This window comes from Pocillopora damicornis, chromosome 14 (genome assembly GCF_964200805.1).
Source record: "Pocillopora damicornis chromosome 14, jaPocDami1.2, whole genome shotgun sequence".
NCBI classification, from domain to species: Eukaryota; Metazoa; Cnidaria; class Anthozoa; order Scleractinia; family Pocilloporidae; genus Pocillopora; species Pocillopora damicornis.
The window spans coordinates 8773375-8796223 of NC_142683.1; the positions used below are offsets into that span (position 1 = coordinate 8773375).

Sequence of the window (22849 nt, forward strand, 5' to 3'; positions counted from 1 at the left end):
TACCTTTACGTCCCCCTTGTCTGGCAGTTTTAAGATAATCACCATTGTGCTCTCCTGCAGCTGATAAATCTTCTGGAATACTTTCCAGGGTCACAGACAAATCTATATAAAATAACCAGATTCTTCAAATTTCCCTTGATTGGAATAATATGGGTACAGCACTCCTACATAAGCACTGAGTTGGTGCCTCTTGTTCAGAGAAATTGCAGTCTTTGCAACATTTTACACTTTTTTTGAATGAGAGGAAAATCTTCCCTCAAAAATAAAATCAGTCAGTCATCCATACCTGTAAGGACACAGTATAAAATATACAATCTGAATGTTTAAACCTGTGGTTATCCAGTAAACAAAACACCAAGACTGGTATCAATATTGTCAAACTGTCTATACACATTCCCTCATGTGTTATGTTCTGTCAAATTAATTATTGATGAAAAATTACTGAATGTAAGGTCTTCATTACAGGTCTTGGAAAGAGCAAGTTACTTCAGTGTATTGTAGAGGGTCTCATAATCAACTGAATATCAAACTACCGTTAACTCCCTATCCAACATTGATTGCAAAGAACTTGGGCAACAACTTGACTCATAGAGTTGTTGAAAAGTCACCAGCTGTATGAAACAGCTTCACAATTTTTGTGGGTGAGTTTACCTTTTCTCTGTTGTGACTCTTTTATGTCCACTCCATCATGTGTGTACCACTCTCCATCTTTCTTTTCACATCTGACAGGTTCAGGGGTGGGTGTGTGGGGTTGAACTAACAACAGATCTGCAAGCACGGTTACCGGTCACCTCGCCACCAAGCAGACTCGCCACCAGCGAACTCGCCACCAAGGAACGATCTCGCCACCAACGTACTCGCCACCAAGCAAAGTCTTCTCGCCACCAACCACCAATAAAGAGATAAACTAGAATAAAGTAGTCGAGGAGAGTAGGATGTTCGAACGAGCACAATTCAAATCGGCCGATACGTTTGTGCGCTTGTCTGTATTTAAATTATGACCTTCAGCGACGTGTTAGATGTGTTCCGTTCCTAACTCATTGACATCGAAACGTATCGTGTTTGTCTTTTGCACGTAAGCGAGGAGAAATTGCAAAACTCGATGCGAGGAATAAAAACTTTCTTCAGAGAAAATGAAACTTCATGGGAAGAAATAAGTGATGAAATGAAACTCGATAGCAGTTGTATTAAAACTAGATGTGAGAAATTGTCAAGTCGGTGCGAGAAATTGTAAGCGTCGATGGACTGAAGCTTTCCTAAGGCAACTACAAGCGAACAAACTTATCAGCCGAACATCCTACTCTCCTCGACTAATCTCTTTATTGGTGGTTGGTGGCGAGAAGACTTCGCTTGGTGGCGAGTACGTTGGTGGCGAGATCGTTCCTTGGTGGCGAGTTCGCTGGTGGCGAGTCTGCTTGGTGGCGAGGTGACTGGATACCGCAAGCACAGATGCATAATGTACACTCAAAACATTTCTTAAAATGAAAGTAAAGAAATTGTTATCCAACATTTCTTCTACAAGGCCATGTTTAGCTGTGAACAGCCTCAGTCTATGCCTAGTCACCTAGTTTGGAAGGATTAGCCCTGCATCAAACCCCTCATTTAAGACCTTGACTGTCGCTGCAGATACCTCTACAGAGTGTGACTGTCAATGATGTGAGATTATCCTTAACTTTTTCATTTCAGCTGCAAAAAATCAAGAAACTACCTAATTTTCCTGACTGATTTACCAGTAAGTTTTGGGCTAGACATTGGCCCTAGTCTCATATTCCCAGGATTTCTGCAACACTGCAAAAATTTACTAGCCTTTGTAAAACATTAGCCCATTTGTAACAAACATGTCTTTATTTTTAAAAGATATCAAACATATTCAAAGAATGTGATGTCCCACAATTATGTAAGCATGCTGTACAACTCATCAGTTACCTTGATGTCCTCCACCCTTTTTTGCCAACTCAAGATATTCTCTGTTATTGCATCCTGCAGCCATGACACACTCACTGTTCTTCTGATCATCAAGTGACACAATTGAGTCTGGACAACAAAATATCAAGCAATGATTGCATTCCCATCATTGATTAACATGCATAAGGCACTCTCTCTGTGCACATGTAATTTTTCATTAATTCCAACACAACCTGATTATGTATAGTAATGCTCAGAGACGTGTAAACAAACTATTGATAGTGTATGTAATTCAGCCTGGTTAGCATATATCTGAAATTATATATTTAGTTACCAAGCCTTTGATTTAGAGTGAGGCTGAAGGTGACCTTGTTGTGATAGAGACCAGTATCTAGTTAACATGATAACAAAGTAATTTACATTTGAAAAACAGCAATTTAATGCTTGTATCATAATACCCTTAGCCTCACTCTTGTCCAAAGGCTTGGCAACTAAGCATGCAACTGTAAAATGGACTATTGTGACCCACAGCTTTTTGCAATTTAACCAAGTAATTATCTATTATTATAGACTGGAACAATTTTCCCCTGATGACTCTAGCCAACCAATGGTTTTCTTTTTTATCCACTATGAGAGGTAACTGTACACATACTTTGTGATGCTGCAGTTGAAACAAATAGCATCTCAATAAGTGATGAGATGTAAGATTCACATTCACATGTGCTGGTAATTAGATTACAAAAATCAGGATGGATGGACACAGGTTCACGAATGAATGTCAAGGAGAAGAAATAGAATCCACTGCCAGGAAAAGAGAGCCTAAGAGACAATTTTATCAATAAAAGTGGAAAACCCAGTGCTAACATTAATTTTAGACTTAACTTGAAAATACATACACTAAAATTTTTCAAAGTGTTAAAGCAAAAGACTTACTGCATGCTACATAATACTATTTACCTATTCGTTGCTGTGTCTCTTTGATATCCACTCCATCATGTGTGTACCACTGTCCATCCTTCATGTCAAATCTTACAGGTTCAGGTGTAGGTGCATGTGGGCTTATTGTCAATAAATCTAACAAAAAAGAAAATACATGTGTAAGGGCTTTCCTAAAATTTTTTGAGGCTCTAAATATATGACTTGTACACTGTTTGCACAACAATAGTTAGTTTTATTACTAATTAACTAATTACTAGTTAATTTACTACTTAACCTTTTTCTCTGTCGAAGGCAAAATGTTTTTTTATTCTTTCACTCCTTAAATAATTATCTGTTGTATTCAGGCATAAAAACAAACAACAAGTTACCAGCATGTTACATGCAGTATCTTTTGTTCATTTACCACTTAATCAGCCTGTATTTTAAGTGAGTGTTTTCAAGCCCAAAGGCCCAATTGGTTTAATTCACAACTTACAGGTTTCCTTTCCATTACTTCATGATTCTACATTGCCATATTAATTTAAAATACTGTGGATACATACACAAGGCAGCAAACTACAGAAAAGATACATCAAGTAAAATAATGAGCCTACCGTTGTGTCCTCCTCCCTTCTTTGCCAAGTCAAGGTACTCTGTGTTGTTTCCTCCTGCTGCTAGAAGTGTTTTTGTGCCTTGTTGAGCTTCAATAGATACAGCTAATTCTGTTCAACAAACACAACACCAACCACATAAATACACAAATGTATCTGGATTTCTCATTTAGTGATACCCTCCATGACTTTGTGATGGTAATACAATCAAAATAAATTTTAAATTTACAAGAATACTTTTACAATATGTTTTGGCATGACTACAAATTATGACTTGATAGGGAAGTATAAATGACTGAAAAATTAAAATACTCTCTGTGGCAGACATAAACATGTAATTCACTGCAGTAACCTTTTCTTTTCTGTGTTTCTGTGACATCCACTCCATCATGTGAGTACCACTGTCCATCCTTCTTGTCATATCTGACTGGTTCAGGTGTGGGTGTGTGAGGTTCAACTGTCAGCAGATCTATCACAGTACAAACAATTATGTCAATGGATCACAACAACTGGTGGAACAAAGACAAAAACAACACATTATATACAAAGGCTTGTAGCCTATCAATTCCATGGTAAGTTTGTTCTGCAAAACATTCAGTGTGTTCCTCTTCAGAATTAGATATTTCTACCATTATAACCTATTCAGTTAAGATTTTCACATTTTCCTGCTCTTACTTTTGCAAATGAAGGAAGTACAACTAGAAGTCAAGAAAAATGGTAAGATTAAATCTATCTGCATGGTTGTAAATCAGGAGAAAGAAACATCATTTTCATCCATAAAAACCACATTGAACTGACACGCTGAAACACCTTTAACCCATTATGCTAGGTGTTTGTCTCATCTAAGCAACACTAAAGCCCCTTCATCTAACATTGCAGAATCTGCCTCTTGCAAAGTGTCACAAATTCCCAACAGCAAATGAACTAAACTTGTTGAAGTCAAGCAGGCACAAGCTTTTCAACTTTCGAGTCGGCTGAGCTCCAATTCTAGACTTACTTCATGCTTGAAATTTGTAAATAATTTGCTTCCAACAGAAAATATATTGATTTTTTTGGCATAGAGCTTTTGTCTTGATTGGTCACTTGCTTAGGGTTAGGGTTAGGTTAGGTTAGGCCTTAATTGCTTTCAATTTATAGTTTTTCAGTAACAAGCAAATTTTGGGTAGATTAAACAAATGTGCATCATGACTTCTGAGTTGACTTGACTTGAAATTACTTGATAATCAATCTGGACGTGGGTTTGCCTACATGGAAGAGAATTGTAACAATTGTCTTTCTGTAGTCTCAATCTATCAGTAACATTTGACATGAATCTATCATGTTTTCTTTGGAAATAGTTTCTCCTACTGTTTTACACATACCCGTAATGTCTTTAAGTCTCTCCTTGAAAGCAGACAATCTATATCATTTAATGTGCATTGCTTTGGATCTTTATCATATGATTTATGCAAAGGCACACTGGCTTAAATGGGTTAAATTTATAACAAAAAGAGGATCTTGCATTTCTTTCAATGACATTACAATTCAACAAGCAATCACAGTTGTATCAATAATTGTTTTAAATCAGTACCTTTATGTCCTCCGCCTTTCTTTGCGATCTTTAAATAATCTGTTTGTGAGTCAACTTCCAATGAACTATCCAAGTTTACTGGACGAGGACTGCTACAAACTGTTATCATTTCTAAAGGAAAGAGAGAGTTGAGGAAGATTTACTCTGTGATTACCATAACAAATTACCAAAATTGGTAGCTGGTCTCTGGTGTGAAAAGGAGGTGGGTGAAGGCCATCAGGCTCGTCCTCAAGAGTTCATTCTAAGGCACTCTGAAGTACAGGGGGCACCATTTAGCACAAAAAGGACAAACCTTTCTAATTGTGCAATTCTCAAGTTTGTCATTATTTTTTTTAGTTTGCAACAAAAACCACCTTGAAGCAGTCAGTAGACATTTAGGAGCTTACATTATTTCAGGATCCAACATACCTTTTCTTTGCTGTGTATCTTTCACATCAACTCCATCGTGACTGTACCACTGTCCATCTGTTTTTTCATAACTGGCAGGTTCAGGTGTTGGTGTATGAGGATCAATTGTCAACAAATCTGAAACATAAAAAGGAAGAAATCAACATTTTAGTAGATTGTCTCATTCATAGACTGTAAAATCTTAACCAAATGGATGTATACATGTAATCTTATTGTTATTGTTATGTTTATCATGAACAGCACCATTTTCCATTTTTGACTGGATAGAAAATTATTTTATGAGATATCACCAAAAATTCTCTTAATAAACAACTACATGCACTTCACTTTGTGATGCAATGCAACTTATTTTTAGAGAAAACACCTTTGGTAGAAACCTCCTTCCCTTTTGAAGACAAAGAACATATAGCTAAGGTTGGTTATGTTAAAAGCAGTGCTCTGCTGTTTTTATTTTCCCATTTGCAATGCATCAAAATACAAAGAATCTGAATTAAAAGTTTTCACTTGTTTTACATGAAAAAATGCTCTGTTTAACATAGCATGTTTGTGAATTAATTTAAAAACATCCTAAACATAATTATTCAATCAAACACTTACAAAAACCATAGACAAGAACTAAAACGATCCAAAACTGGAAACTTTTTAAAAAAATTGGTGTAATTGAAGTTCACATCATTCCAATCTTTGAAAAAAAGATTTGTAAATGCACAGTTCACTACCAGGTCTGCTGCTGAATCAAACCTTTATTGCACACAATTTTTTACACTTTGGCCTGACATTACTTAGGAGGAATCTACCTTTGTGAGCAGTGTCCATTGTATTGTGACAGGATGATGCTACAAATCTCCAAATAACATTACAGACATTGACACCATCAACTGCTGACTAGTGTTTACCTTTATGTCCTCCTCCTTTCTTTGCAAGTTGTAAGTATTCTCCACAGTTTTCACCAGCAGCTAGGACATCACACTCTTGACTGTTATTAAGACTAGATGACAAGTCTGAAATATACCAATTCAAGATAACATGAACATATACAGTCAAGTGAATATATACAATAAGGTGTATACTGTAAAATATGCATATCCATTTCTTTCTCAAATTGTTTATCAAATCCATTTACATGTACCTATCCCCAATCAGTGAACAAAACTTATAATCCTCACATTCAACAAGAATTACCTCTCCTCTGTTGAGTCTCTTTCACATCCACTCCATTGTGAGTGTACCACTGTCTGTCTGTCTTGTCATAACTAACTGGTTCAGGAGTGGGTTTGTGAGGTTCTACTGTCAACAAGTCTGTTGGCAAATTTACCAGATAAAATTAATTTTCCTTAAACTATAGAAATATGCTATTGGTGAACCTTATTTATTGTTGCCATAATATCCTAAAACCAAATATTATGGTTCTCAAAGAAAAGGTTATTCCCTATGTAGCCATTGGTAACTAAAGAAAATTACATTTTAAAAGTAAAATCAACAAAGTTTTATAATGGATTAGAATATGATTGTTTTTCCACAATATAAGGTACATTTAACTATCACAAATCATTTCTGATCAGAATGTTCTATGTGCAATAACGCTGGTTTTGCCGAACAATGGAGTCCATTGTTCATGTGTTGCTACCTTTGTATCAAGATGGTTCACTGCTATTAGCTACACAACACCTCAACCAATTAACAATTGGTTCATACATCGTGCGTGCGTTCATCAAGATATGAAGTACATGGGAAGTTTGGAGAGCACGAAAGATGCATAAGAGTTGCTCAAGGCTACGCCTCAAACAACTCTAGCTTCTCGAGTGCTCTCCAAACTTCCCAAGTGCTTCATATCTTGATGAACACACAGCTGACACATGAACCAATTGTTTTATAACATTTTCAACCCGATGGAAAATTTTTTTCTTAAGGGATTTGTTTGCTGATCTCATGAGCGTGCACAGTAGGAATATGAAGCACACTCGCACAATTGAATTTGATTAGACAAATTTACTAACTATGTTATAATTATGCTTAACAACAGTGAGAGCGGATTTGAAGTTGAGATTTGTGTATTCAAAAAACACTGGTTAAAAGTATAGAAGATCCATGAAGCAAGAACTTCAACTTGTGGCATTCACCATTACAACCAAAATAAACAACCAATCTTTGATATGAAAAATTATTCTTCAAACCCATCACACTTCTTCTTTTTTTATCAAAAACCCTAACCCAGAGTTAAAATATAATGCTGATCCAGATGTAGGCATCATAATTCCAGCCATGCTATGTTTACATTTAGGACTGACCTTTATGCCCTCCACCTTTCTTAGCAGTCTTCAGGTAATCTGTATCTATCTCTATATCTATTGAACTTGCTGTACTTGATGGACATGGGCTCTTAGGCAGGGTAACCATTTCTAAAAAGAGTAAACAGGAATAAAACTTAACAGATATTGAGGCATAGGAACTGTTCATCAGAGTATCTAGCCCAAACTGGTGCAATAACTTCATCCAGTCCTTGAGAAAAAAAGCCATGAAAACTCAGAACCCTTCCTCCACATCATTTACATTTATTTCAATGGATGCGCCTGTCTGTGTTTTAAAGATATGAAAACGTGAAAGAGTATGTAACGTTTGATTGAATATATATACTTCCTGGTAAGGCACTCCAATACTTTCAAACTTTCAGAACTGTAGTTGAGTTGGCACTTAATGATACAAACATTATTAAGTAATCAACACACTAAAGGACACAATGATGCAGTCACAAATATACAGCTGTGTGCCCATGATAGACCAAAGAACAAGGTGGCATAATGAACAAGTTTTGAAACATAACTTTCCTAGGTAAGACTGTGAGTCTACTAGTGTACCTTTAACATACTTATGCTACTTATTATTCATGACAACTTAATCCGTTGGTCAGTTTTAATCGCTATTTATACAATGTGAGTAAATTCATAAAAGCAGACCCATAAATGAAGCTTCAGTGCATTAAAGTATGTTTCATGGAGACTGACAAGGCAACAGCTTTTAAGTGAAGCTGTGATTGTTTTCAGTTCTACCTTTCCTCCCTTGTGTTTCTTTAATATCCACACCATCATGAGTGTACCACTGTCCATCTGTCTTTTCATAATTGACCCGTTCAGGGGAGGTTAGGTGAGGTTCCATTGACAACAGATCTAAGGCAGGAAATAATACAAAAATAATGAAATAAATAATTAAAAATGAATACCTCCTACATTTATAATAGATCCACTGATTACACCTAAAGGTGCTAAAGAGGCTCCTCAAGAACCTAATGCCTCAAATCAGACGCTATCTTTGCCAACTTAAGCAAAAAAACTCATTCAAATATCTCCTTTTCTCCTCTTAGTTATCATTGAGTGGGTCAAAACCTGGCAATGTTCCAAAATAATGTTGCCTTCATTTCTTACAAAAATAATTTCATATTCTGTTTGCTGCAGAAGTTACTCTCTCAACAATTTCTATACAAACCCTATAATCAAAGATAAGCTGGAGTAATAAGTAGCACTTAATACTAAAAATAAGGAATGGAAAATTAGTAAGCATATGACATCTCATGAATGTCAATGTATCAAGCTGAGGGATGCATGTTTGATCAGAAAATGAACTCTTTGCCTTCCTGATAACAGTCAACTAAATGCAAATAATGCCCAAATCCCCAAGTTAGTAACATGGTCCTTACAAGCAATAATTACTGTAGTGTGAACTGGAAACCCTTAAATTTCAATTTGAATGTGTTGACATGGGTACCTACATGTACTTTGAAATATTTCAACACTCATCAATTAAAAAATAAAAGTAATTTATTGCAAAGTCTGTCATCTGTTTCCTTTTGTAGGGGATGAATTCTTTAGTAATGATGTTGTAATGTACACCAGAACAAGGAAACAAGTTTGGGAAATATCATTGGTCATTTTTGGAGTTTTTTTGACAAGTGCCAATAAGTATCCCTGGGTAATTAAACTCTACTCTGTGGGAAAATCTACCTACATACCAAAATAACCAAACTGTTTCTACTAAAGGGAAATGGGCACATGAGGTACAGAGGAATACTGGCATGAATGGAAATTCTTCAGCCACACTCTCCTGTTGCTGCTATACCACATTTTAAATTATTGCAATCTTGGGAATAGTTATACCATAAATACTGTATTGCATACATAGCTGTGTATATCAGTGAAAACCCTGTCATCCTCACCTTTATGCCCTCCCCCTTTCCTTGCAGTCTGCAGGTATTCTGTCTCAGCTTTACACTCACTTGCAGAATCGCTAAATGTTCGACGACGATTCTGACCAGATCCAGAGTCTGATGAAAGAAGAAACCATGTTAAGCTATATACCCTGACTGAAATGTACATAATAGAATGGCTATGTTTATAACTGTTTGAAACTAGAAAGCAATCTAACTTCCGACCAGATTTTTCAACTCACTAAACTGAAAATCCCTCATCATAATATTTCACAAAAGCAGCAAAAGCTGGGTCTACAATGTTACTTAAAAGTACTTTCTGTACTATTCCTTGACACTTTTTGTTCATGTATTTCAACTGAAAAGTCCACTCATAATATTGCACAAAAGCAGCAAAAGCTGGGTTTACAATGTCACTTAAAAGTACTTTCTGTATTATTCCTTGATGCTTTTTGATCATGTATTTCAACTGAAAATCCCACCCTTGACACTTTTTGTTCATGTATTTCAAACAAGCTTAAGGATAACAAGTGGAACATGACACAGACATGAAAAATAGCAAACAGATTTCTTCTACATGCATTCCACCTTTCTTACTTTTACACAATTAAGTCAATGATTTATAAGAGGATTATTATGAGCACTGATATAATTTATAGAGTAAACAGGAGCTCTAAAGATTTCAAAGATTAAACCTAAACAAGAGTTGTTCCTAACATGTACATGTAGATGCACTTGACAAGTTTTTTAGGGGGATAAAAGTATCCTGTGTGGTATAAATCAAATTCTTTGAGTAAGAAGCATACTGTATCTACTCTCTTTATGGAATCTGAATCATACTTTACCTTGTGGTCCATCTCTGATTACCATGTCATCTTGATTGTACCAGTCCCATTGTTTTTTTTCATACTGTTTTGGTTCAGGTGAAGGAGTATGAGCTTGAATGCTCAATAAATCTGCAGACAACATGACAATTATATAAACAAGCATAAGTCATAAGTCTTTAAACCATTGAGCTACTGTGGTCAACAAATGTTCACTGTGCCATACAACAAGTTCCAATATATTTGCATATGAGTTACATGTAACTTATTTAATAAATGTGAATTGCCCTTAGTTTTGTTGTATTCAGTACATGGGGTTACATCACCTAGTCCAACCCTTCAATATACATCCAAAGTTAATTTGTTTATTCATTTATTAGCAATTATATTAACGCAGGCTGGCCCAGTTCAGCTTCAAGCAGGTTTGAATGGGGGCCTGCTTAGGACATATTGAGTAAAACATGATGTATCTAGAAATACAAAATACAAAAGAAGCCTACAACACAAATTACAATTGACACATAGGATATACAATATATATGTTACATTACAAAGTACATTACACCAATTACATAAATGAAGTTTGAGAAATCTTTTGAAAATTAGGCAGTGAAGTTACGTTTTGCAGTTTACTAGTTAGAGTAATCCACACCTTTGCCCCTTTGTAGCAAAAAGAACCTTAATATTTGGATGTTTGGCCGAGGGCAATCACAAAAGATCTCTATATCAGGTATTGTAGGCATGATATTGGCTAGAAAAACTATATCCATACAAAAGATAGGCAGGCATGAGACTGTGCAGGCATTTAAACACTTGTAGGCAAGTGTGATATTTCCTGTGATTTTCTAAGGAGGGCCAGCTAAAAGTACATGTGCTGCCTGTATTTTCTACTTTACACCCTTCCATGGTACAAGCTGCTCACAGTTGCAATTTGTCCAGGTGTGTTTTGCAATTTGTCCATGAGCATTATACAGGTCTCCCGAGAAATGATATAGCAGATATCAGTGAGGCAATATGGTCAACTGCATGGTAGACCCTACTAAGACCCTAAAGGTAAACCCTAAAAGTCTTGTCAAACGCTATTTAAGATGCTAAAAGTGACAAATCTTAGGAGCCCTTGATGTGTTCCTACAAACCCTTTAATGTTCAACTCTGCAAAAGTGAAAAAAATCTATACACAAGACTGGGCAGTAGATACTATTAAATAACAAAAAGATTTATGCTCAGTTACACACAATGTCAAAGATAAGCTTGGATTTACATGTAAGCAGAATGCAAAAATACAAATAAGTGATCAGAAATAAATGTTCCAATATGTGTCATCAGCTAGGTACCTTTATGTCCTCCACCTTTCTTGGCCAGGTCAAGATAATCTGTGTGCTTTCCTCCAGCAGCTAGTTGTGCATCATCACCGTTATGGAGTAAACCATTCAAGGCCAAAGACAAGTCTGTTATGGAAAAGAAACCACCACAATTATCAAATTAGCAAGTTTGCAAATTTTGTTTGCTAGAGCACAATCAAAGAGCTACCAAACACTTCCAAGAATTCTAAATCATACATGAGTCTTATAACAGTCCATTCCTATATATCATCAAGAGGATAATTTACAATACTCAAACAGATTCATGTAAACCTACAAATTTGGGGGAGGGGGGGATGTACAACACAACTATATATGATCTTATTAAAGGTATAATAAAATCTTACAGATCTTTGTCAAAGGGTGGTTAACACATTTCTCCAGGGCAAGATGCAAAATCCAGTACATAGATTGACAGAATTAAAAAATTTCCCTTTTAAATAGTCGCCTCATCAAGTTACAATGGTAATGACAATGCTCTTACTAGTGATGTATAGAAAGAAATAACCCATATCATTGGTTTGTCATCAACTGGTTTATTTCAATAGTCGCAGTCATCATGAAGGCCATGGGTAATTGCAGTTCTTTTACAATCAACTAATAATATGCATAAGGCTGACCAGCTTCAATTCATGAGGGGAAATACAATTTGTGTCAAAATTTACAAATGATACTGCACCTTTCCTCTGTTGGGTCTCTTTCACATCCACTCCATCCTGTGTATACCACTGTCCATCCTTCTTGGTGTATTTGACTGGTTCAGGAGTGGGTGTGTGGGGAACTACTGTTAATAAATCTAATATTTAAGAGGAACAGTCAAAACTACAAACAACTAATAAGCATGGATGCTGAAGTAGTTTTACAAAAATGTTTATTAGTACTTAAAGGTGAATGTGTTTATATGTAGCACCAAAGAGCTGACTATGAAAAATGACTAACACAACTAGGATTCCAAGGAATATTGATGCATTTGGCAGAAACAAATCATGTAATTATACTTCAATTTCTTTGAAGCTTGCCAATGCCTAGCAAGTCTTCATGTAACTTTGCCCCAAAATGAAAACTCCATCATTGAGTTTTCATTTTAGGGCAAAGTTACATGATTTTTTGTGATTTTGAAGACTACACCACATGGACATAATGACACTAGCGGTACTAGAAAATTATTCAACAAGTTAATCAATTAAAAACAAAAGATTACTTTGAGAATTCCTGACCAAACCCCAAACTTCATCAACATTGTTACTTGTGTTAAGATCTTCTAAGGGTTACCTTTACGCCCTCCACCTTTCTTTGCAAGTTGAAGATATTCTGTATCCGTCTCTATGTCTACTGAGCTTTTAGCAGATGAAGATAGTTGATCCCTGGACAATGTAATCATTTCTAAGAGAAGGTATTAGAAAGTGAACAATAAAATTTTACGACTGTGAAATTTTTATGATTCCACCCCCCACCCCACATTATGATATTAATAATACAAGTTGCGATAAGATGTAATGTCAAAGAACTCTCACCTTTCTTTTGTTGAGTGTCCTTGACATCCACTCCATCATGGGTGTACCACTGTCCATCCTTCTTGTCATATCTGACTGGTTCAGGGGTGGGTGTGTGGGGTTCTACTTTTAACAGATCTGTAGAATGAAAATTATTTGTTGGTTTACTATCACTCAGGTTTTAAATTGTCACAAACCCTGGTCTTAAACTGAAAACTCCAGTTTGGGACAATAACTCTGACTTATATGACCACCAGAGCCCAAGTATGCTTTGGCCACTGTTTCATAACCAAACTCTAAAAAAAAAAAAAAAAAAAAAAAAACCTAACTCGATAACCTCATGTGGCAAATGTAATTGGCTGAGAATTACTATAATTTTACATCATTGGAAATTCAAACCCTAAATGAATTTAGATAACAAAGGCTACAGCTGGAGCAAACCAATTTAATAATAGTGATAACGAAAAAAATGTGAGTAACATTATTTATTTTATCAAAACTATTTTTGGTGGGAGCTCATTGCCTAAAAGAATCTTCAGTGAGGCCCACAACAAAAAAGTGTCCCATGAGGCAGACTCTAAATTTTGCGTGTCTTGAAGTCATGCAGTTTGAAGTTGGGGCAGTTTTAATCAATTTCTTGAAGCATATTCCATAACAAAGTCTTACATTGTACCCTAACTTAACTCTCTCAAAAACATACTTTATACTCTCAGCACTCTTAAATTGAGGAATTAAACTTCCCAAAATGACCCTGCTGGTTTATTTTGAAATGTTTTACAAAGTTCATGTAGTCTTTGTAAAGTAGCTCTGTCAAATTTATAACATGAAGTTACAAGTAGCCCGTTTATGTTGGTTTCTGTAGTTCATGGTCATCTCCTTCATGGTAAACAACTGCATGGACTGACATTTTATTTTAAAAAAATTAAACACAAACCTGCATGTCCACCACCTTTCTTTGCCATCCGAAGGTAATCAGTATCATTTTCTCTGGTACCATTAATTGCCATATACCCATTCAAACCAGACGGTGAGGCTGAAAAATCTATAAATGGCCAACCAGTATTTTAAACATATATTTAAGATGTATGATGTTAAAAACTTGAAAAACTGTTTGAGAGGTCTAGCTGAGTTGATCACTTTGTTCATTCTAATAAACTGCTTTCAATGGGTTTCATCATTGTACAATAATTTGCAAACGTAGTGAAAGCCAAATCTGGAAAAGGTTACAAATTTGGGGATTTCAATGAAATATGATGAACCTTAGTTCACAGCCAAATTTTTGTAGAACTCCATTGTTTTGGCTGATGTGTGTTTTTAAGTGCTATTTTCCACACAAGTTTAAGCAGAAGCATGCCAATTTTTCTGACAATTAACCCTGTCTCTGCACTCTTCCTTGTACTGTCAAATAAGAAGACAAGTCATTATGGTAAAAATAATTGTACCTGATTGCAATGTGATAGATTCATTATGGTGTATCACCATGACTGAGGTGAACTATGTGAATTTGAAAAAGCAACATAGTGAAAAGTCTTTCAGCTACAGGCTTTGAAAGTGTTTCCTTTGAGTGAACACATTGCTTTACATGTTTACATGTTGATTTCACAGCTTTTGGGGCAAAATTTCTTCTCAAATTCCAGACAACAAAAAATCAAATTTGTGCATTTCACTTGTTATACATACTTTTGCACAATATTGTACTTTTGGTTGTTTCTCTTTACACATCAACATCACATCCAGATCATGATGCCTAAAATAAGCAACTTACAGTGTATATTTACAGAAATCATTAATGATTGGCCTTACACTCACATCTCTCTCAATTTTTACTTTGACTTTTCAGTTATTATACAACGATATCCGTCTTTGTACAATATTAACATTTTGGGGAGTTATAAAATATGTCTATGCTTACAAGACTTATGAGACCTCAAATGTACTTACAGACAGGAAGGACCACCATTTTTATTAATATTATTTTGAAAAAAAAACATCTTTCTCTGGTCATTGACCACAAACCTTCATAACCAAGACTATCAACATATAAGTCTTGTCCTTCCACATCTGACAGGCCCCTTTGTGTGTTTGGGATGGAATCTTCTTCCTCCCTCAGTGAAGAAAAGTCTAATGCAAGAGGAGTTGGCAGACGGGAATCCCAAGACTCATCCAAGGAGGAATAATCTTAAAATAAAATTGAGGATTACACATTTATTAGCAAAAACAAAGAGGCCACTGACCACAGGGATTGGGAAGACTGTGCACCATGCAGTAATGAAAATAGAAATTTTCTGTAAAATGTTTAGAAGATTTGTAGACTACCACAAAGAGTTCTGGAAAGCAGACAAATATAGATTAACAGTACGGCTGTCAGAGGAAACCACAGAAAACATACTGCTTGCTTTAACCTCTGTAACCAGTTTTTTCAAGATAAATTTACGTGAATAAGCTAATTTTTACCTAAATTATATTAATAATGAGTTGAGAACTTGAGAAAGACAAGGTTTAAGTAACTTCCTGGTAACCAATCCCATGAATGACCATGCTCAACCTAATCTAATTGTTCAGAACAATGCATAAATTCCAGTAACATGCCTCAAGAGGCATAAAAAAACAATTTTTTAACAAATATATATTTATGCACAGCATTGTTTTCATTCCTTATATAAAGCCATTGTTATAAAACCCTTGGTGTAGAGAACTATCACTTTTCACATTTTCTTTATAAGATGGCAGGCAATTGTGCTGTCAGCAAGATCAATGTTTTCCTCGCAGGACAAACAATAAAATTTGCCACAACCACACAGTTAATTTTTCTAGATATGGCTTTGCTGATTTCTCACAACTGAATTTGTGTTTCTATTCAGCATTACAAGTAACATGAAACTAAATAACATTATCCATTCTTTTACAAAATAAATTGTGTAGAAAATTACTCCTCTGTATTAATATGCAAGTATTTCTTGACACACATTGAGAAAAAATTAAGAAAAAAACTAAACACACAAAGGCCATCAAATAAGATTAAGTTATTTACGAAACATTCTACCTGTTAGGTCAGGTTGGCAATTAAGCCACGACATGAATTCCAATCTCACACAGCAGCATGATTTTAAGAGTTGCCAGTAATGAATCTAAAGATAACAATTTCATTTCTCCTGTGGTAACAGGTGGATTTTTTACCCTGTGGTTCATGGGAAATCTAATGTATTAGCAAATTGCGACAAAAATAATTTTGATAACGAGTTGAAATATTTCGAAACAAACCCTTAAATTACAGTCTGATCGAATTTGAAAGCACTATCTGAATTGATATCGACATTTCAAGTGAGTTGTGGCGAGATTGTGATTTATTTGGGTTTGTTATTCAACATTAGGCGTCAAGTTTGGTCTTTGTGCAGTGATAGTCAAGTAAACAATTTAGTAAGACAAAAGCTAGGCTTTGCATAATTTACGACCACTTTATGTAGTGTGAGACGAAACAAACCGAACGCATTTCTCGAAGGTAATAAGCGATATGGTGACCCTCCGGGGAGGTAAATGTTTCCTGTCGTCCCATGAGAGTTGAGCTAACACGACAAAATAGTTCTCACTTGATGCCAGACAGTAGATGATCGTTTACAAATAACCTTGAAAACTGAACAAATAGACCGAGAGCATTCGAAACCGTTGCCAACTCGTGCTATGGAATACCCCGTAGCGACGCTAGGTAAAGGTTGAGACCCTTTGGACCACGAATTGTTAATTACCATCAATCATCACGCATTTGAAACTAAAGAAAAACCTCTTTGGAGGAGAAAACAACCACAAAGTTTGGAAAACAGATAGAATATATTTTTTCAACGGCCTATTACTTAAACCTTCTCCCGTCTCCTCCACGATTGATAACTAGAGAAAACAAATAGCAATGACGCGCAAAATTAAATTTGTGTCACAGAATAATTTTTCGCTTTCTTGAGCACATCACAGGAATCACAGCTCAGCTTAAAATATTGCCAGGATTTTACGGTTTTTAACGATCGCTTTGTTTATCAGCCCCTCCTACCACAAATTATTATCCGCTTTCGCGTTATAAGATTATCATATGTAGATGAATTCTGACGAGCAGCGGAAAATAGGTCTGACACAAGCATTCCACGTAGTTAAAACTCGCTCGTTACACGACGATGGCTTACTTTTCGATTAAACTTGACACTCCACAAAAATGAAATCTTTACTCCATTTAAAAAATAGAAAAAGTCAACGAATGGCCTCTTAGACAGCATTTGGACAACTAATGAACCCTAAACAGATTCGTAAAATTTAGAATGAATAATTGACGGCCAAGAAACCGCATCTCGCTCCAGCTTTGGAACCGATGGTGTTCATAGTTAAGCACCGTGCTAGTAATGTGGCGAATCTCGAAACCAACATGAAATAAAACATCTGAAGTAACAAACTAAAAATATGACGTTCAAGTAAGCAGTAAAGATCGTGCAAAATAAAAACAGTTTAATATCGTGCGTCCAAAGTTAACGACGTCTCACAAGCAGGGAGACATATGCCCAGCTGAAAGGCTTGTGTTCGCCGTCCGCTTTCCACCAGACAGATTACTGATGGCTAAAAAAATTTCACCAGAAGAAACGTAGACTACTCACCATCTATAGACTGGTTTTGCGGGGAGAGAACCTCCATATCCCGTAAAAAAGAGAACTCGCTCTGAACGACGAACACAGCTTCCTGCGGCGAAACGGAAATTATTCACCTTTACTATGTTTTCTTCAAGCAACACGCGTTTAGGCCACTGACAACCGCGTGGGACCTGACACCCTTATCAACAACTAACAGCTGTCAGGGGAGGACTAAATTGAGCTAGTTGTTTCTTGCCACTTTTGAAATTTTAAAACAGGTCTGCTGATTTCTTGTGATAAAAACTTATCAAATATTTTCTTAGTTTAGACTCAATACATTTTCTTAAACTTCAAACATTTCCTTTGTTAGTTTTTCTCACAATAAATTTTAACTTATAACCCTTCCCCCGACAAATTTATAATGTCGCTGTGTTTGCCAAGCGATTGCGTTGGCGCGGAATTTGACGGAACTTGTCCTATATTATATGATTAATGTTCGAATACGTATCCGTGACTGTCTGAAGCTCCGTCATTATCAAAATTAACACATCGGACAATAAAGTCAGCCCTGAGGAAAAACACGTTCTAATGGCTGACCAATATTTCCTCGCGTAATTGCAAAAGTTTGTTTAAAAAATTAAAAGCCTAGAAACAATTGGAAATTCTTAATTATCCAAGAAACTATCGCAACAATAAGACTCCCGCGACGCTAATAGGCTATTTGTCATTGAAGACATTGAAATATGGGTTTGCCACTATAATGGAGTTTTTAAAACTGGAAAGGAAGATGTGTCACTTTCTGGCACGAAAATCTTGCTTAGCTTAAAAATTAATTAAATAGGACGATGATAATCATCTGTGGCGACAAAATTTCCAAAGGATTCTTTGCACAAGTTTTATCCCGTCTGCTATGTTTATTTGTATATTTATCCATGCATTAAAAGTTCATGTTTCCACGACACAAAAACTGCTCGTCCAATTTGAGTGGGAGCGTGTTTACATAATTTTGACGAGGATATTGAAATTAAAAAAAATGACAGACTTCCCTGTTGGGCAGCCGAAATGAAATGTATGATTTTGAACATTTTCGTTAATTCGTCTTCGTCACTAACTGGACATTGAAAAGCGTTCTTTATAAGAACTGGGAAACTAAAAGTTATCCGCAAATTGATTTATAACCATGACCGATTTGTTGCGATACATGTGGAGAAATGTAAACAAACCAGAAACTAAAAATAGCATCTAAAAAATAATGTGGGAATCATATCCTCAAGACTATTCCATTTTACACTCAAATATTATAATGAGAGACTTAAGTACCAGTCCTTCCCTTGGTGAATCGCTTATTCGATGACGATTTCTAATTTAGTTATGTTCACTTATTTAAAGCTTACAGCTGAAACTCTCTTGATAGAAAAAATGAGCCAAGTCTAATTTAACTTTCAATCCAGATTTTGAAATTTAATATTTTAAGTACTCAAATTTGTTACCAAGTATTCACAAAGGAGTCGAATTTTCCAGAGGTAAACGAGAACTGACACGGCAGTGTTAAGTGCGGTAACCTGCTAAGTCACTCAACCGTTTGTTCTCATGAGAACGACTCTTGATCAGGGTTGACGGAACCAGCCAAGCGAACAGTTGAACTTTAAACACAAGAATTTTATGAAGATTACGAGATTAGTTTAGAAATATGTTCTGCTCGATTTGGTCCACCTGGTTGCCCCGATAGACATGTTGTGGGGAACTGAAAATTGGGCTTGACCTCAATCAGTCGGAACCGAGATGATCTTGACCGTTTTTAAAAGAAAGATTTGAATCAAACAGAAACATAACCCAACAAATTTGTTAGATTAGAGATAATCGACATGTTTTATTTTTACAAAGTGATCGTCTCAGGAAACATATTTCAACAAGGTCTGTCTTTTACTGAGTGGGTAAAAGGAAATATGTGATTGAATGTCACTTCCTGGGCGTTACCCCACGTTAGTCGTTCTACGTGATGAGCTGTTTCATTTTAAACTCTGAGATGATCTTTAAAGAGGTTTTACCCGTACTGATCATACTTTTATCGCCTTCGAGTAACTTGAAACTAAGTCCAAATCACATACATTTAAGATTAAGAGTCAAACGAATCTCTTGAAAGATTAAGAACAGCATAAAAAAATCATGCCACTATCGCCCCACGGCCAAGATGACAAACGACAATATTAAGCTTGATTAGAGGGCAAAGGCAGCTGCATCCATGTCCTTGTCGATATGTTTTAAAGAATGTTTTGAGTTTAGTTTTCCTTAAGACCTACCTGAGAGAGAGGACCTTAGGCAGTAATTGATCTGTTGGCAATAACCACTAAGTGTGTTTAAATAGGACTCGTACGATAAGAACATGGAGACAATAGCAACAGTGACATCATCTATAACAACAAATGCTTTACAGCAAGGTGTCTGAGTCAGACATGTGGATTGTCCATCGCCGTATGGTAATTTCGTTTGAATAAAATTCAAATTGCTTCCTTTCTCTGAAGTTACCACCATTCAAATTCAACAGGGAAGCAAAATGATCTCACTGACCTGTCCTCTGAGCGCTGTAGCTGAAGTAACTACCTCGCAGAGAATAATAAAGTTTGCTTTCGCCTCCCTTTACATAAATTACTCAGGGACTATAATATTAAGAACTAAGCTCTCTCGGAATCCTTTCGTAATTGATTAACAACTCGTAAACCCTCTAAATAACCTCGACGCGGCAAAAAAAAGTTAAATGAATGAAGAGAATAAATAATACCTTGGATAAAATATCATGATGGTAGACGTATAGACTTTTAGCGCACAAAGATTCCTACAATACACGAGAGGGAAACAAAAGAACAAAAGCAGCAAATTCTGTTCACAAACGGCGACCGCTTCGTCTGGTGCTCCAGAAACAAACGCCTTCGACCACTCCACCATGCAAATAAAGCAGCTCAGTTTAGCAATACTGTAGTTTCGTAATCCTTTAGTCTCCGACGTAGATTACTGAACTCGATTCGAGAAAAATTTTAAAATCCATCCGTGAACCGTGTGACTCTATCAAATCAGCTTACAAGGAAGTCAACTGAAGGAAATTTTTGCTGGAATATCCTACATTTAGTACAGAAGTATCATGCCCAAAGAAAGGATCCCGCAACAATGCAATGCGTAAGGAGAATGGAAACATGTACTGAGATTATTTCGTGGAAATAAAAGCATTTTGTTTGTTTTAAAAGCATTTTTTTATCTGCGGCTTTAAAGTTGATCATCCTAAGAATGGGAACGAAGCCAGTGACAGGCACTCAGTGAGCGAGAGCTCAGTGAGCAAATGATAAACGTTCCGGGGAAAGCGACTTCATACTGCGAGTATTGGCTAAGTTGGATGAGGTGATAACTAAGAGCCATTGTTGTTGTCAAAATCTACCGAAGGAGTCAGCTGCCCTTTAAAGATCTATTGAAATGAAAATGAGTCAACATGTGAGAAAAGATGGAACATAGCTACCAAGAACACAGATTGGCATTTCAATTAAAACATTATAATAAACAAAAATTGAACGCTTCTGGAAAGTAATAGAACGCGACTTAAGCCGAGGACAGATTTCAAGCAAGGGGCGCTTATCTACTGGCTTTTATTGAACTAGAAAGTACATAAGCATTCGACCACTTTAGCTTAGATGTAATAGATACTTCACCGCCAAAAGAAGGTTAGATTAGCTTACAGTATTGATTGATGTTGTTCTAAGATTTATAATATTAAATACAATGGACTCCCAAAAGGTGACTAACGTTAAGACTTGGCTGATGATGGTTTCGGAAAAATCAGACCTGACTGGTATGAGTTGTGTCGAACTGAGTAATAAGTATAAAGCACAAGAGCTAAAAACTGACACGGTATCGATCATTCAGTAGAGATAACTCAAGTTAAAATACAAAACTTATCACTCACCGATTTCTTTTTTTGCTTGTTAAACACAGACCTCTTTGTGATTTCGTCATCAAACCCTTGTACAATGAGGTCCTTGAGGAAAAGTAACCAAAACTACAATTTTCATGACTTTTCAAGTTCAGGTAAGTCTCGTTGTTCATGTCCTGGCTTGTTTCAAGTGGATGAAATTTAGGTGACTTTTTTTTCTATTCATTTCTGTGATCAATTCAATTAAAAAGCAGTTTTCACAGAGAGATATTTGCTGTTTTCTGTAGTGTCTACAAGGACAGAATCTACTGGAGGACTTATGAGTAACTCAGCTGGATAGAAGAGGCTCCTGCTGAAATACACATCTTTACGTGATTACTTCAGTAGCCGGCGCTAGGTTGCTTTCCTCATAAACTACTTGACTTGTGCACACTTGGAAATGTTACTGAAAGGGAAGAAATAGAGTTTGATACACAGACTCTTTGATTCTACACTTAAACTGATCGTAGCCTCTTAACCACGGTCACTTTCTTGACTTACATATATATATATATTAGTGTGCAAACTGATTAAATGAAAGACTGGATGACACTTTGTCATGTCATTTAATCCATGAGATGATGTTCACCGGCCGATAAAAAAAAAACTGACAGTGCTAGTTTAGTGAGCTAGCGCGCTTTCAACTGGCCCGCAAAAGAAAATAAATTACGGTAACGCATCCCTTTTGTTACTTGGATATTTCTTATAATCGTCTGTGCGTATACAACAAGGTTCCGCGTTTGAGGAATAAAACCCGGAGTGTGGTATCAATATACATGAAGACGTTAATCCGACTCTTGCGACCTTTGATGCCACGAATGCTGAAGTGTACTGAGGCAAGAAGAACACCTTTCACATTACCTGGAACTCAAGACAAGGAAACTACTCCAATTCACACGTTAGATCTTGCCAAAATGAAAATAAAAACAAAGCAAAACAAAACAACATCATGAGTCGAACGAGTACTTTAATTTGTGATTTTACAGATGAATTGCAATCGGT

General features: G+C 36.1%; 1 protein-coding gene across 37 annotated transcripts in view; it reads right to left on the reverse strand.

The window, feature by feature from the left end:
- The window catches only part of LOC113675743 (uncharacterized), a 35689-nt gene extending 13781 nt beyond the window's left edge, over positions 1-21908 (reverse strand). For 23 of the 37 annotated variants that reach the window (XM_089193062.1, XM_089193060.1, XM_089193045.1 and 20 more), the window contains exons 1-21: positions 17920-18396; positions 15305-15466; positions 14223-14330; positions 13310-13426; positions 13068-13178; positions 12475-12591; positions 11769-11882; positions 10456-10566; positions 9620-9727; positions 8460-8576; positions 7701-7811; positions 6595-6711; positions 6309-6413; positions 5413-5529; positions 5005-5115; positions 3787-3903; positions 3438-3545; positions 2863-2979; positions 1927-2034; positions 652-768; positions 4-102 (exon numbers count right to left, since the gene is read on the reverse strand). In XM_089193062.1, the coding sequence (XP_089049188.1) occupies positions 4-102; positions 652-768; positions 1927-2034; positions 2863-2979; positions 3438-3545; positions 3787-3903; positions 5005-5115; positions 5413-5529; positions 6309-6413; positions 6595-6711; positions 7701-7811; positions 8460-8576; positions 9620-9727; positions 10456-10566; positions 11769-11882; positions 12475-12591; positions 13068-13178; positions 13310-13426; positions 14223-14330; positions 15305-15466; positions 17920-17956 (2329 nt within the window). In that variant the 5' untranslated portion in view covers positions 17957-18396. Of the gene's footprint in view, positions 1-3; positions 103-651; positions 769-1926; positions 2035-2862; positions 2980-3437; positions 3546-3786; positions 3904-5004; positions 5116-5412; positions 5530-6308; positions 6414-6594; positions 6712-7700; positions 7812-8459; positions 8577-9619; positions 9728-10455; positions 10567-11768; positions 11883-12474; positions 12592-13067; positions 13179-13309; positions 13427-14222; positions 14331-15304; positions 15467-17919; positions 18397-20192; positions 20348-21841 lie in introns of those variants that run through there. The other 14 variants (XM_089193043.1, XM_089193048.1, XM_089193034.1 and 11 more) reach the window with 6 other exon arrangements.
- Between the last annotated feature and the right edge of the window lie 941 nt (positions 21909-22849).